Genomic DNA, 16832 nt, shown 5'->3' with positions numbered 1-16832 from the left:
CATGAGGGCATACCTATTTCTGTGGGGGCAGGTGTTTGGGAATATGGGTGCATACAAGTCTATGAAGGTAGATGTTTGTAAAACATGGGGGCATACCCATCTCTGTGAGGGCAGGTGTTTGGGAAAATGAGGGCATACAAGTCTATGAAGGTAGACGTTTGTAAACATGAGGGCATACCTATCTAGGTGTTTGGGAAAATGAGGTCACACATGTCTATGAAAGTAGGTGTTTTGAAATATGAGGGTCTACAAGTCTATGAAGCTAGGTGTTTTGAAATATGAGGGTCTACATGTCTATGAAGGTAGGTGTTTATAAATATGAGGGTATACATGTCTATGAAGGTAGGTGTTTATAAATATGAGGGCATACAAGTCTATGAAGGTAGGTGTTTATAAATATGAGGGTCTACATGTCTATGAAGGTAGGTGTTTATAAATAGGAGGGTATACGTGTCTATGAAGGTAGGTGTTTATAAATATGAGAGTCTACAAGTCTATGAAGGTAGGTGTTTATAAATATGAGGGCATACATGTATATGAAGGTAGGTGTTTATAAATATGAGGGTATAGATGTCTATGAAGGTAGGTGTTTATAAATAGGAGGGTATACATGTCTATGAAGGTAGGTGCTTATAAATATGAGGGTATACATGTCTATGAAGGTAGGTGTTTTGCAATATGAGGGTAAACATGTCTATGAAGGTAGGTGTTTATAAATATGAGGGTATACATGTCTATGAGGGTAGGTGTTTATAAATAGGAGGGGATACATGTCTATGAAGGCAGGTGATTATAAATATGAGGGTATAGATGTCTATGAAGGTAGGCGTTTATAAATATGAGGGTAAACATGTCTATGAAGGGAGGTGTTTATAAATATGAGGGTATACATGGCTATGAAGGTAGGTGTTTGTAAATATGAGGGTATACATGTATATGAAGGTAGGTGTTTGTAAATATGAGGGTATACATGTCTTTGAAGGTAGGTGTTTATAAATAGGAGGGTATACGTGTCTATGAAGGTAGGTAATTATAAATATGAGGGTATAAATGTCTATGAAGGTAGGTGCTTATAAATATGAGGGTAAACATGTCTATGAAGGTAAGTGTTTATAAATATGAGGGTCTACAAATCTATGAAGGCAGGTGTTTATAAATATGTGGGTATACATGTCTATGAGGGTAGGTGTTTATAAATGTGAGGGTATACAGGTCTATGAAGGTAGGTGCTTATAAATATGAGGGTATACATGTATATGAAGGTAGGTGTTTGTAAATATGAGGGTATACATGTCTATGATGGTAGGTGTTTATAAATATGAGTGTATACATGTCTATGAAGGTAGGGGTTTATAAATATGAGGGAATACATGTCTATGAAGGCAGGTGATTATAAATATGAGGGTATACATGTATATGAAGGTAGGTGTTTGTAAATATGAGGGTATACATGTCTATGCAGGTAGGTGTTTATAAATAGGAGGGGATACATGTCTATGAAGGGAGGTGTTTATAAATATGAGAGTATACATGTCTATGAAGGGAGGTGTTTATAAATATGTGGGTATACATGTCTATGCAGGTAGGTGTTTATAAATGTGAGGGTATACAGGTCTATGAAGGTAGGTGCTTATAAATATGAGGGTATACATGGCTATGAAGGTAGGTGTTTGTAAATATGAGGGTATACATGTATATGAAGGTAGGTGTTTTTAAATATGTGGGAATACATGTCTATGAAGGAAGGGGTTTATAAATATGAGGGTCTACAAATCTATGAAGGCAGGTGTTTATAAATATGTGGGTATACATGTCTATGAGGGTAGGTGTTTATAAATATGAGTGTATACATGTCTATGAAGTTAGGTGTTTTGCAATATGAGGGTAAACATGTCTATGAAGGGAGGTGTTTATAAATATGAGAGTCTACAAGTCTATGAAGGAAGGTGTTTATAAATATGTGGGTATACATGTCTATGAAGGTAGGTGTTTGGGAAAATGAGGGCATAACTATATGTGAGGGCAGTTGTTGGGACATGTGAAGCAATATCTGAATGAGAAAAGGTACGAGAGTATACTTGTGTACGAGGGCAAGTGTAGAGACGTACCTATGTGTATATACCTATAAGGGTAAGTGTGAGAGCATATATCTGTGTGAAGCTTAGTACAGGGACATATACAAGGACATTCTAGTGTGTTTTATGCAAGTGAAGGAACATATGAAGACATTTGTGTAAGTAAGTGAGGAGACATAGGAAGGCATTTGTGTAAGTAAGTGAGGAGACATAGGAAAGCATTTGTGTAAGTAAGTGAGGAGACATAGGAAAGCATTTGTGTAAGTAAGTGAGGAGACATCGGAAGGCATTTGTGTAAGTAAGTGAGGAGACATGGGAAGGCATTTGTGTAAGTAAGTGAAGAGTCATAGGAAGGCATTTGTGTAAGTAAGTGAAGAGCCATAGGAAGGCATTTGTGCAAGTAAGTGAAGAGACATAGGAAGGCATTTGTGTAAGGAAGTGAAGAGACATAGGAAGGCATTTGTGAAAGTAAGTGAAGAGACATAGGAAGGCATATGTGTAAGTAAGTGAAGAGACATAGGAAGATGTAGCGGTTAGCCGAGTGTAAATGCAAAGACAGGAAAAAATACCTGTATACGAGTTGAAGTGTGGAAATACTGGAAAACATACCTTTAAGTTTAAGTGCAGAGACCTTAAAAATCATACATATCCGAGTGCAGGTGTGGAAACAAGGAAGAAAAAACCTGTTTGCGAATACAAGTTTGGCAACAAAGCAAAAGCCATACCTTTTTGTGAGTATAAATATGGAGACCATAAAACCTGTACCTGATAAGGCATTTGTGTAAGTAAGTGAAGAGACATAGCAAGACTTTTGTGTAAGTAAGTGAGGAGACATAGGAAGGGATTTGTGTAAGTAAGTGAAGAGACATAGGAAGCCATTTGTGTAAGTAAGTGAGGAGACATGGGAAGGCATTTGTGTAAGTAAGTGAAGACACATAGGAAGGCATTTGTGTAAGTAAGTGGGGAGACATAGGAAGGCATTTGTGTAAGTGAGGAGACATAGGAAGGCATTTGAGTAAGTAAGTGAAGAGACATAGGAAGGGATTTGTGTAAGTAAGTGAAGAGACATAGCAAGACTTTTGTGTAAGTAAGTGAGGAGACATAGGAAGACATTTGTGTAAGTACGTGAGGAGACATAGGAAGACATTTGTGTAAGAAAGTGAGGAGACATAGGAAGGCATTTGTGTAAGTCAGTGAAGAGACATAGGAAGACATTTGTGTAAGTAAGGGAGGAGACATAGGAAGGCATTTGTGTAAGGAAGTGAAGAGACATAGGAAGGCATTTGTGAAAGTAAGTGAAGAGACATAGGAAGGCATTTGGGTAAGTAAGTGAAGAGACATAGGAAGATGTAGCGGTTAGCCGAGTGTAAATGCAAAGACAGGAAAAAATACCTGTGTGCGAGTTGAAGTGTGGAAATACTGGAAAACATACCTTTAAGTTTAAGTGCAGAGACCTTAAAAATCATACATATCCGAGTGCAGGTGTGGAAACAAGGAAGAAAAAACCTGTTTGCGAATACAAGTTTGGCAACAAAGCAAAAGCCATACCTTTTTGTGAGTATAAATATGGAGACCATAAAACCTGTACCTGATAAGGCATTTGTGTAAGTAAGTGAAGAGACATAGGAAGATGTAGCTGTTTGCCGAGTGTAAATGCAAAGACAGGAAAAAATACCTGTGTGCGAGTTGAAGTGTGGAAATACTGGAAAACATACCTTTAAGTTTAAGTGCAGAGACCTTAAAAATCATACATATCCGAGTGCAGGTGTGGAAACAAGGAAGAAAAAACCTGTTTGCGAATACAAGTTTGGCAACAAAGCAAAAGACATACCTTTTTGTGAGTATAAATATGGAGACCATAAAACCTGTACCTGATTGTGAGGTCAGGAGACAGGAAGATGTTCTTAATTGAGAGGGTAAGCAAGGAGATAGGAAGATGTTTTTGATTGTGAGGGAAAGAAAGGAGATGGGAAGATGTTCTTGATTGTGAGGGTAAGAAAAGAGATAGGAAGGTGTTCTTGATTGTGAGGGTAAGCGTGGAGACAGGATGGTGTTCTTGATTGTGAGGGTAAGAAAGGAGATAGGAAGATGTTTTTGATTGTGAAGGTAAGAAAGGAGACGGGAAGATGTTCTTGATTGTGAGGGTAAGCAAGGAGATAGGAAGATGTTCTTGAATGTGAGGGTAAGAAAGGAGACAGGAAGGAGTTCTTGATTGTGAGGGTAAGCAAGGAGACGGGAAGATGTTCTTGATTGTGAGGGTAAGAAAGGAGACAGGAAGATGTTCTTGATTGTGAGGGTAAGCGTGGAGACAGGATGGTGTTCTTGATTGTGAGGGTAAGAAAGGAGATAGGAAGGTGTTCTTGATTGTGAGGGTAAGAAAGGAGATAGGAAGGAGTTTTTGATTGTGAGGGTAAGCGAGAGACAGGAAGACGTACCTGTTTATGAGTATAGGTGCGGAGACTAAAACGTACCTGTTTGTGAGGGTAGACATTAATGTGACACTTTATACACTCCTGTCCCATGTTGGCCCAGCTATTTCCGCTCATCCACTTGCGTTTACATTTGGGACACTTGTATTCCCCGAAACATCTCTTCTTTCCTTGATAGGGTGTTAGCCCCTCCCCCTTGGGACGAGCCTGCAATATAATCAAACGTTACATATCATTACCCCAACATTTTTTTTTTATTAGATACTGTAGTAGATAATGGAAGCATTAAAAAATATAAAAGATTTTCACTGCTGGTTTACATAACATTCTAAGTATCATTGGTTTAGATCTTAAGGTATTTTATCTAACGTTGCTTGAAGGTTTTAATATTTTCACACTGTGACCTTGGAAGTACGCAAATTTCACTTATATTAGGAAACTTTATAGCACAACATCCAAGGTAGATATTGGCCAAATATCATGGTCATGGAGCGAGCACAACTTAACAAGTTTCTTAAAACTTTATATTCATTATAGCTAATGTTGAACTGTAACCTCTGACCTCAACACAATAAATTCAAAAAATATTTGCAATGCTTGTCTACATAACCAGGTTTTAATCACTGCAGACACTGGTTCTTAAGATAATATCAAAGTTTTACTTGATACAAAAGCAATCTGCATATCAAATGTGTCACAATGTCTCAAGACCGATTGGTCCCTTTGTCAAGCTATGAACCAAAACATTTCCAAACTGATGAATCTTATTGAAGATATTTGTGACCTTGAATGTGGGTAAAGTTTATTTGATTTATACAAGGAAACTTCAAACTGCCAAACCAACCATCCGCAACACCAACTGGTCAGATATCAGGACCCTGGGTCTTTAGTTTTCAAAAACAAATATTAAAACTTTGACAGAGGACACTATACACATATACAGTAACCTCACAAGTACTTTGTTCTAGGTGAGCTAAAAATAAATGATGACCTTCAGTGTTTCATATGTATATACACTATGGTATGTAAACATGACTTTTATCAGACCAGATTGTTTACATTGGTTTCCCTGTTTATGTCAATGATATTTATGTTCACCATACATATTCATTGTACATTCAAAATACAAGTAGGCACTACATTAACAGTTTCCGAGGGAACTAATTCTGGAAAACTTGTCTATTGATGACACTCCTTGAATTACCAGTTTCATTGGATTAATCAACTGCATGATGAAATGAGAAATGACTTATTTCCCTTTGTTACATTTTCCTGGTCTAAGGGATATAATATACACAAAATAAAAGGATATTTGATATTTCTGCTCTTTGTCTTTATCACTATATAATTGTATTGTTTTATTTTACTTTCTATATACACACATGGAACCATAGTCATGCAGCGTGGTCATAAGATCTTCAATGGTTTAATGTTCGATTGATCTTTTCTCTTCTTCTCTGTTACCTGTTGGACGAGTCATGTAATGGGGAATCTTTTGATGAAAACTTCAAACTGCTATGTATGACATTGTTCTTTCAAAGCGAGATTCTTTGTGACCTACCTATTAACACTGTACTGAATGTGTGAGAGGGAAACCTACCTACCTATTGACACTGTACTGAATGTGTGAGAGCGAAACCTACCTACCTACCTATTAACACTGTGCTGAATGTGTGAGAGGGAAACCTCCCTACCTATTAACGCTGTACTAAATGTGAGAGGGAAACCTACCTACCTATTGACACTGTACTGAATGTGTGAGAGCGAAACCTACCTACCTACCTATTAACACTGTACTTAATGTGTGAGAGGGAAACCTCCCTACCTATTAACGCTGTACTAAATGTGTGAGAGGGAACCCTACCTACCTATCAACACTGTACTGAATGTGTGAGATGGAAACCTACCTACCTACCTATTAATGCTGTACTGAATGTGTGAGAGGGAATCCTACCTACCTATTAACACTGTACTTAATGTGTGAGAGGGAAACCTACCTCCCTATTAACGCTGTACTTAATGTGTGAGAGGGAAACCTACCTCCCGATTAACGCTGTACTAAATGTGTGAGAGGCAAACCTACCTACCTATTAACACTGTGCTGAATGTGTGAGAGGGAAACCTCCCTCCCTATTAACGCTGTACTTAATGTGTGAGAGGGAAACCTCCCTACCTATTAACACTGTACTGAAGGTGTGAGAGGGAAACCTACCTACCCACCTTTTAACGCTGAACTGAATGTGTGAGAGGGAAACCTCCCTACCTATTAACACTGTACTGAATGTGTGAGAGGGAAACCTCCCTCCCTATTAACGCTGTACTTAATGTGTGAGAGGGAAACCTCCCTACCTATTAACGCTGTACTAAATGTGAGAGGGAAACCTACCTACCTACCTATAAACACTGTACTGAATGTGTGAGAGCGAAACCTACCTACCTACCTATTAACACTGTGCTGAATGTGTGAGCGGGAAACCTACCTACCTTTTAACACTGTGTTGGTTGTGTGCGCGGGGCACGTCCCTTTCTATTAACACTGTACTGAATGTGGGAGAGGGAAACCTACCTACCTACCTATAAACACTGTACTGAATGTGTGAGAGGGAACCCTACCTACCTATCAACACTGTACTGAATGTGTGAGAGGGAAACCTACATTTGAAAGTTGAGATATCTGTCAAAGACTTCTTGAAACAAGAATTCCACGGAAGTGGATGTGTCGCCTGTGCAGGAAGCAGGGAGATTACGAAGAAATAGATACACTTTTCATTTCAAGACCTGGACTAGTACATGTGTGTTGGTTACCTTGACTAGTACATGTGTGTTGGTTACCTGGACTAGTACATGTGTGTTGGTAGGCATGATGTAATACCAAAAGTATGTACAAATCTATTTATAGAGGGACCAAGTTTCACTATGGTGCTTTGTTTACAATGTGTGCGATGACTAACACCAGTTTGGTACTTATGGTGTGTATGTGTTTACATTTCTCCTAGGTTCCAATCAGCATTATTAGTGCTGTCTAATATAAGATCAGCCATAATCAGCCTATCAATAGAAAATTTAAGCTGCAGATTGAACATTTTTCAGGATGGAACAATCAAATCCATTCGAAAATTATAACCACCCCCGTCAAAAAGAAAGTTGATAATTTCATAAAATCGGTTCCGTATGATTGAACAACATAGTTACAAAATCACATCAACTAACTACACAACAGCTAACTTAGTAATAAGTTGACAACATCAGTAAACTGCTTAGCTACACAACAAGTGAAGTCGTACCAGTTAAGTCATGTACAATATAAACGGTGAATTTTAGTCACTGTATGTTAGTGAAACAAATGTTCTCGGCCAAAAAGTGACATGACGGCAAGATGTACATACTGAAAGTATCTGCTGTCTGCTGCAAATATCTGACTCCAAATCTAAATCGGTACAGGTTAGTATGTATTTGTACTCCTTCTCGCTGACTTAACATTGGAGGACAACAGGTATCTCGACCTAACCACGACTGAATTGGGCAAAACACTAATAATCTCAACTGCTTATAATTAATGAGACATCAAGTGAATATGTGAAAACAATAGAACAGGATTATCTATGTGAAATGTCTTATGACTTTACTTTGTTACAATGGTATGGAGAACAACACGATTATCATGCGATATTTATCAGTGAGCTGTACACAAAGCTCAGGATGTTTGTCAATATTTGACGAATCATTTTTCAAAATACATATTAATAAATTTGAAATAATATGTTACTTCACTGTTTTTACTGGTAAGTCCAGTAATGTTGTTAAATGAATGTCGCTGTATGATGTTGTTCAGTGAATATTCCATAACAAAATTCACAGTTTTTACTGGCAAGTACAGTAATGTTTACAGTAAATGTCATCATATTTTAATGACAAATAGAAATCAATTTTAAGATGCTGATATTCACAGAAAAAAATACTTAAAATGTATGATTCCTGTAAATTTTTCATTTTTTTTTTATATCTTATGGAAACAACATTTGCGTGATTCATAAAAGTGTTCAGGGATTTAATGTGTATTTAGTACAAACATTCCCATCCGCACCAACCAATCAGGGCCTTCAGGTCTGTGTTTCTACCACCAACCAATCAGGGCCTTCAGGTCTGTGTTTCTACCACCAACCAATCAGGGCCCTCAGGTCTGTGTTTCTACCACCAACCAATCAGGGCCCTCAGGTCTGTGTTTCTACCACCAACCAATCAGGGCCTTCAGGTCTGTGTTTCTACCACCAACCAATCAGGGCCCTCAGGTCTGTGTTTCTACCACCAACCAATCAGGGCCCTCAGGTCTGTGTTTCTACCACCAACCAATCAGTGCTCTCAGGTCTGTGTTTCTCTGTACCCCTATTTCCATTTGATTATAGAAACATGTTTGGGTATATATCTATCTCTGAATGACATAGTGTTTCAACATTTACATCTGAGTCTCCAGTGCCAGCTAGTCTACAAACATATAGTAATTCGTACTGTTTGTGCACATTCTAAAATTCATAAAAGATCCTTAATACCAGTACAGTGGAACCTGCTTTTTATGATATTCCAGAGAAAAATATTATAATAACCGATATATTATAATAAACGATCAAGCTGTTTTCGATCGTTTTTAGGTCGTCTGAACCGGAAGTGAGTGCCCTTTCATCAGGCATAGATAGATGTGGAAATGTGGGAAGATATGAAAACAAATTGATAATGTAATAATTGAAATGAATTGTTAATTGTTATTTATATCAGTGTTCAAAAAAATTGAGAAGATTTCATTTTCCTGTTCAGTATGTAAATTATACTTTCACATTCAAAAAACTTCGAGAATATTTCAAAGAACTAACGATACTGTAATGATTTCAATTTCCTGTGTTGTTAAACATCATTATAAATAATTACTTCTGCGATCTTCTGATCTTCTGTCAACAGTGTATACAGAAATACACATTGTTCACACATCAAACAAAAGGATGTTATGATCAAATCTCAATCTATTCCTGTACTGCTTCAGTCCTGGGATATAACTAGGTAATTGACACATTGTATATGTGGTCAAGAACAAGCACAAATATAGACTTAAAATGTTTCATTTAATATGCGGTAGTCATAGCCTAATTTGAGCTTTGACCTCTGGATTGTGTTGAACAAAAAGCCAAAGTTAAATTTGAACTACTGTAACTTGCTCATTTTTTCTTTAATGCTGTTTTTTTTTTTCTTTTTTCAAGACTAACATTTTTTGGAAAATGTATCATTTAATTACAATGTTCAATGTAATATAACCTAATCTACTAAAACTAATCTATATTTACAACATTATCTATGTAACTGTTCACAAGAAACCCAATGGACCTGTATTTTTCATTTACTTCACATTTGTTATCTTCATTCTTCAATGAAGGAAACCCTTTTTTTAAATGGCTTAATATCAACACTATGACAGTTTTGGTTCTGAAGATTTGTTTAGTCTACCAAATATTATCAACCTTAGACCTTTTGGTTATATCAGCAAAGTAATTTAAATGGTTTTAACAAATTTGCCCCCCCCCCCCCCCCCCCCCTTTCTTTCAGGTCTGTAATAATACACCTATGCCACGATAAGATCCGTTTCACGATATCTACCCACGATACGATACATTTTGATACGATACAGGATGACGAAATGTTATGCTTCCTTTAAATGTGTTGCCATGTTGGATGTGTTCCCCGACTTGTAACTTAAATCTACAAAACATATGCGGCAAGTGGAGAGTGATTTTCCATCGGGGACATTTAGTTGGAATCCAAAATGCTTCCAAACAGGCGAGCGAAGGGAAGCGGGAGGTTTTTTTAACCCTTTAGGCTGCTACATTGATTTCTATGTAAAGGGACACCACTGCTGAATTAATTATTGAAATTGAAATTGAAATTAATTGATTTTTCAAATGTGCATAACTTGAAAAATATGTTATATGTGAATAAAAGTTATATGAAAATTGTTCGTTATTGCCTCTAGTTTAAATTAACGTTTTTAATTCTAAAGTTGCTTCAGTATCTACCTGAACAGGTGGTAATAAAGGTAAGAAAGGGTGAAACTTTTAATTAATCAGATTTAAGCACCAGAAAGATCATTTTAAAATCATTTTTGTCAGTAAATGTGATTGGCAAATGATAACAGAGATAAACTTCATTTATGACATAAGACGCTGTACATTTACAGAGATTTTCAGGTAAAAAGGTCAGGTATTTCATCAAGAATTGCATGTGATTTGCGACAGATTTCAGGTCGTCATTCAATATATTTACAGTCGGCATATAGAGGTATATATTAGCTACGGTCTAGTTTATGATTAAATCATCGATATATAGTTTGAAGAAATCAATCGGCTCAAAACGTATCAATGTAGATGATCAGTTCGCCCTCACCTGACATGTGCGCCTCGGTCCGCCGATATATTCCTCTTTGCGTAGGGCACAAAGACGTCATTGGAAAGTTACATATCATGTTACACCGATATATTTCCACATCAACCATGTCAAACCCTTCAAAACCTTTATTATCATCGTAGGTGACACTAGAGAATAAATGTGTACCATCATATTCATCGCTTTAATCTGAACACGTCCGCCATTTTTATGACTTTTTTTTCGATTTGAAATTCTCTCGCACACCTTTGGTTATTACTAGGGTACACGGCCGGGAATATCGAAAGTAATGACAAAACAACCAATCAGAAGCCTTCTACTATACGCGTTCAGGTTTGGTATAGCAACAATCTGCTTTCACACTTCCTGTTTACTGATCAAAACCTACAGCCGAGAAACGACATATGCGGTGCGTAGCATTGACAACCCAACTTATTGAAACCGCAAATAATTGAAGCTCTGCCATATTGCATGCTTGCTTATGCAAAGTTTTGTAACAGCAACAACTATTGCACAGCTTTTATCATTCGAGCCAATCAAATTTTACGTTACAAATGTATGGTTAAATTCTGGAAGTCGGGTAATACTAAAAACCGAACCAAACCGAAACATGCAAAAAACATATCGTACACCGAACCGAAGCAATTTAGCGCAGTTTTCAGTGCACTGCGGTGTATCGTTACAGCCCTATCTGTACGTTATGTATGATTATAGGGTTGTTGGAATCTCAATTGTTTCCATGTTAACTCATTCGCCTGTAGTCGCGATATTGCTGTGCAGTGCACGGCGAGTCCCGTCCGGGATCCTGGTGTTTACAGTGTCCGCCATGTCGGTTCCCGACTACACTCGGGCCGAACGACTGATGTTAAATGAGTATGGATTGGTTGACAATCACACACCCCCACGTCTAAACCAATCAAAATCCTTCTTTCAAATAAACATTTCTAACAAAGAAACATCTTTTCATGGTTAATATGAGATGTATATCATTTTTGGGCGCGTAAATCGAACACATAGAATGCGAATGTAAACATTACAACCACGATGTATTCTAGTGACGATAGCGACTTTGAATTTGATGGTTTTAATGCAGAAGATATTGCACGATCGGATGAAACTTTACAGCAATTATTAAACAGGGATTCTGACATTGAAGTGAGCGAATTTGATGACGATACCGACAGTGATGGAGATATACCACTGGCATTTCTCGCANCGATCGGATGAAACTTTACAGCGATTATTAAACAGGGATTCTGACATTGAAGTGAGCGAATTTGATGACGATACCGACAGTGATGAAGATATACCACTGGCATTTCTCGCGCGACATAGGGCTCGTTTAGATGTAAACAATGGCGAAGATTCTGACGCTGACGATGATATGCCCTCGTGGACTGCCAATCTTTCTGCTGTAGAAACGGAAGAATTTACAGAAACTACTGGAGCAGTTACGAGGTTTCCTAACACTGCTAAAGAAATAGATTTTTTTAACAACGTTTTCCCCACTGATTGGTACGGGAAAATAGCGACGGAGACAAACCGGTACGCCAGAGAAAAAATCAGGGAAAATGGCGCTGACCCAAAATGGACCCCAACAAATGCAGAGGAAATTCGAGCTTTTTTTGCCTTCAACACCACAATGGCAATCATAGTAGCTCCAAATCAGGATCTCTACTTCACATCTGATGCATTTTTTAAACCAACAGGGATTTCTGAACGCATAACAAGGGATAGATTTGACAAACTTTGTCAATACTTTCATGTGTGTGACAACACAAACAATCCACCAAGAGGCCGACCTGGATTTGACAAATTGGCACACATCAGACCAATTTTAGAGGACATTAGACAAAAATGTAAGTCTATTTATTTGCCTCACTGCGAAACATCAATTGATGAGGCAATGATAGCTTACACAGGTCGCCTGGGATTCAAACAAAATGTCCCAATGAAGCCAACGAAACGCGGCATCAAAGTGTGGGTCAGGGCTGATCCACACAATAGATTTGTCAACGACTTCCAAGTCTACACAGGGAAAGTTGGAAATGCACCAGAAGTTGGACTAGGAGAACGTGTTGTGAGAGAGCTGACTCAAGATATCTGGGGGAAGTATCACAAAGTATATTGTGATAACTACTTCAGCTCTGTCCCTTTGTTCGAAGAACTTCTCCGCGAAAAAACATACGCCTACGGAACATTTCGAACGAACAGGAAGCACATACCAAAGGCTATATCACAAGCTAAGCTTAAAAACCAAGGGGATCTCACCATGCAGCAGAAGGGACAGATGGTTGCTGTGGCATGGCATGACAAAAGAACTGTTCACATATTGTCAACATGTGACAGCCCACTTGAGATGGACACGGTCCAGAGAAAGAAAAAAGATGGGACTGTTAGAGATGTTCCCTGCCCAAAAGCATTGAGGAACTACACAAGCTTCATGAATGGTGTTGACAGAGCAGACCAGCTTCGCTCTGCCTACTCCATCTCAAGGAAAGCAGCGAGGTGGTGGAAGTATCTGTTTTGGTTTCTGGTTGACATCTCCATCATCAACGGGTTCATCATGATGAAGGAATCTCCAACCCACCAACTTAAAACCAAAAGTGGGAGAGCAAAACGCAGAACACAACCAGACTTTAGAAAAAACCTGGCAAAACAACTAATGGGAGGTTATTGGCTGAAAAGAAAAAGGGAGAGTGTTCAAAATAAAGCTACAGAAGGACTGATTCACTGGCCGACCATCCTGGCGAAGAAGAAGACATGCAAACAGTGTTCTAAACAGGGCTTACGGAGAGAACCAACATCTGGATGTGAACAGTGTAATGTCAATTTGTGTGTTGCCTGTTTCAAGCCTTACCATCGTCTAATTTCCCAAACTTGTTCCAGTAATAAAATCAGAGGAAAGTTACTGATACTGTGTACATATACTGTTGTGTAGTGTAGCAAATACTTTTTTTTTTGGAAAATTTTCAAAGTGTTTACTTTTTGTGAGCTTTTTTTAAAGTAAGTATTTATTCTGGAGTACACAAAATTACCTAAAGTGATAGAACACTTATTCAACACTGTGTGTTTCAAATATGGTAAGTTTATGTTTATTATTTAGTATGTTATGATGATTTTAGTTGTAGGTGTTAAATATTTTGCTGCTGTATCACTAGGGAAGCTGATATGGCTTAGGGAGTCTGGCTCAAAGGGATGTTTAGGGATTGCATCCAAGATGGCCACCAGGCCTGAAAGAGTTAAGACCTGAGTATAAGTCCCTAGGCAGGGCCAGTTATGGATCTAATCCTAGTAGCATGATTGTGTTCTTTCCTTCATGCCCACCAACCATATAAATGTATACATGATGGAGATCTCAACCATTTATAAGTTACGACCCATGGACTCACTACTCATCTACTTAGCCATCTCTCTTCTACACCTTGTAATTCTTCAGATAAGTTTTTAGCATATTGACCCAGATGACCTTAAAAGCAAAAGACACTTCAGATTGAGTTTCTTCAAGATCTTAATATCCCAAGTTAATCTTTGACCCTAGTCACTTCTCAACTTTACCTATAACCTGAACACAATATATATAAGAAAATGACTTGCACTGCTGATTCCGTCAGTGAGATGAAACCTGCATGGGTCGAATCATGTAGGCGAAAAACCTATCAACCAACCAGCATTGCTGACCTACAGGTCATACCCAAGTATCATAGCACTGGACCTCATGATTTTTTAGATGATTTTGTTGAAGTTTTTCAACATATTTGATCCCTATGACCTTTAAAGTTAGTAAAGTTCACTGACATGAGTATTAAAACTTCATAGCACTCCAACCCAGGTACCCTAAGCCTCTTGGTTATTTAAAAGGTGTTCAAAGTAAAATGTTGGTACTTGGCATAACCTCATTTGGCCCTTTGTGCAGGGCGAGCTAAAAGTAAAACCTTTCTATAATGTTATGATTTACAATGTACCTATCTGTAATATAACATTTACACAATGTAACCCGCTTACAATGCAACCTAATAATGGAGGCATTTCCAACTACATTCTTTTAACAATTTCACCTATTTTTACTTGTGATATTGCCATATTTATTTCTCCACTAAAATAATATATAGGGTTTGGGTTAGGGGTTAGGGTTTCTGTGAACGTGAGGGACTCGATGTTGTTGCAATACAGAATAACATTTAACTTAAATGCTTCGTCTAATAAGCGATGCAAATAATAAAACCTTAGCAAGTTTCACGTGATTTGATCGCTTTTGTTTTGTTTTTAAAATTATCCAAGCGACATCAAACACCGTACCGACAAGTGTAGATCTGATTCGTGAGCGGATATGTTTGCATTGCTCTACTATAATTGTGAAAAATAAAATAAACGATTTGACTTTCAAACGCAAAGCTCATTCAACGTAATGTGTAGGTTTTGACTGAATCGCAAAATTGGATGAGATCTCGGACCCAATCATGCCGTCGGCAGCTATGTCGTAATCAATAAATCGAACGATTCATTCCCGTTTACATTGCAAATCATATTAAATGTTTAAATTTGAGCAAATCATCGGATATACATTTCAGAATATCGATGTTCTAAGCTGGTGATATTTGTTTGAATCCTTATTGTTTCAAAATATCGTAAGCACAGTTTAGACCCATTTTCGACGAGGGTTTCTCTTCCCGTGTTCAACGGCATCCGATTGGTCGATTAAAATACGCAATGACAATTCACCCAATGAAATGACGTGTTACATAAGATCACAGTTCATCACTTTGTAGCTTTTTCACGTTCTCTGCACTCGCAGAAAATGATGTAAACTTCAAACTTGGAACGCATGCTTGAAGCATCTTATTTACAAAGATGTTTTAAAAATCAAAGCAATGAAAAGATTAAGTAAATTTGTACTAACATGACATTCTTTACGACTTAATTCGGAGCAGACTGAACACTAGCAGCTGACAACTACATGTCGATCTAGGCTTATTTGGTCACGTACGATCGGAGAGCACCGCCGGAATTCAGGAAGTATTTTGGTTGCACAATTAAATGAAATAATTAAATAAAAAGCGGTTACTTCAATTATAATAAAGGAAGTCGCGCTAGTTACATTTATTTATTTATTACACTATCTTCTTTGTAATACCATATCACTTGGACATTAAAATGCGGTAATTTCCGGGTTTTGACACCTGAAATGGTCAGAAAAACATGTTTCCTCTTAAAGTCATGTTCCGGGTAATATCACATTTTCAGCTGACACCTCTGAAGTGATAATAAGCGAAATCTACTGTATTAACAATTTCACCTATTTTTACTTTTGATATTGTCATATTTATTTCTCCACTAAAATAATATATACATGTCCTATAAATGTCTACAAATCTATACCACACCGACCTATATCCTCAAACTCATGTAACATCCACAAAGCTGTTATGTCAACACACCAATGTTATGTCAAGTTACATGTACCGATGCGAGTCTACAAACTGATGTCAGAGACACCAGGACAAGCCATCAATACTGGCTGTGAGACGTTGTCTATGAAACCCTTCACACAGCAGTGGAACAGAGGGAGGTACCACAGTGATAGGGAGGGGGTAGTCCGAGTAGAATTCCAGATCTACAAGGCACTCCACTCATTGGGGTTGACAAGCAAACAAGTAACACTGAATTCCTAGTATCCCTCCCTACATTGTAGATTAATGGCACAAGTGGGAAACCATACAACTGTTGAATTATATTGGCCAGGAGAAAAGTCTATTGTGTTGTGTGGCTGATCATGTTTATAATACATCATGGTCCAGGAGGCTGGCAAGGGGCCAAACCCGTTAGTCATAGAGATGTATATCTACTCCCTCCTACCCTCCACAGACTATCCTCCACACATAACTTACACACAAATAACACCCCC

The 16832-nt window shown here is 37.9% G+C and overlaps 1 protein-coding gene across 9 annotated transcripts in view; it reads right to left on the bottom strand.

The window, feature by feature from the left end:
• The window catches only part of LOC110447464 (zinc finger CCHC domain-containing protein 24-like), a 35550-nt gene that overhangs the window by 12735 nt on the left and 5983 nt on the right, over positions 1 to 16832 (bottom strand). For all 9 annotated transcript variants that reach the window (XM_021493177.1, XM_021493175.1, XM_021493178.1 and 6 more), the window contains exon 3: positions 4547 to 4711. In XM_021493177.1, coding sequence (XP_021348852.1) covers positions 4547 to 4711 — 165 coding nt within the window. The remainder of the gene's footprint in view (positions 1 to 4546; positions 4712 to 16832) is intronic.

Source organism: Mizuhopecten yessoensis, unplaced genomic scaffold (genome assembly GCF_002113885.1).
Source record: "Mizuhopecten yessoensis strain PY_sf001 unplaced genomic scaffold, ASM211388v2 scaffold3427, whole genome shotgun sequence".
Classification (NCBI taxonomy): Eukaryota; Metazoa; Mollusca; class Bivalvia; order Pectinida; family Pectinidae; genus Mizuhopecten; species Mizuhopecten yessoensis.
The sequence above is the reverse complement of the archived record's forward strand: the minus strand, read 5'-3'. Positions and strand labels throughout refer to the sequence as shown.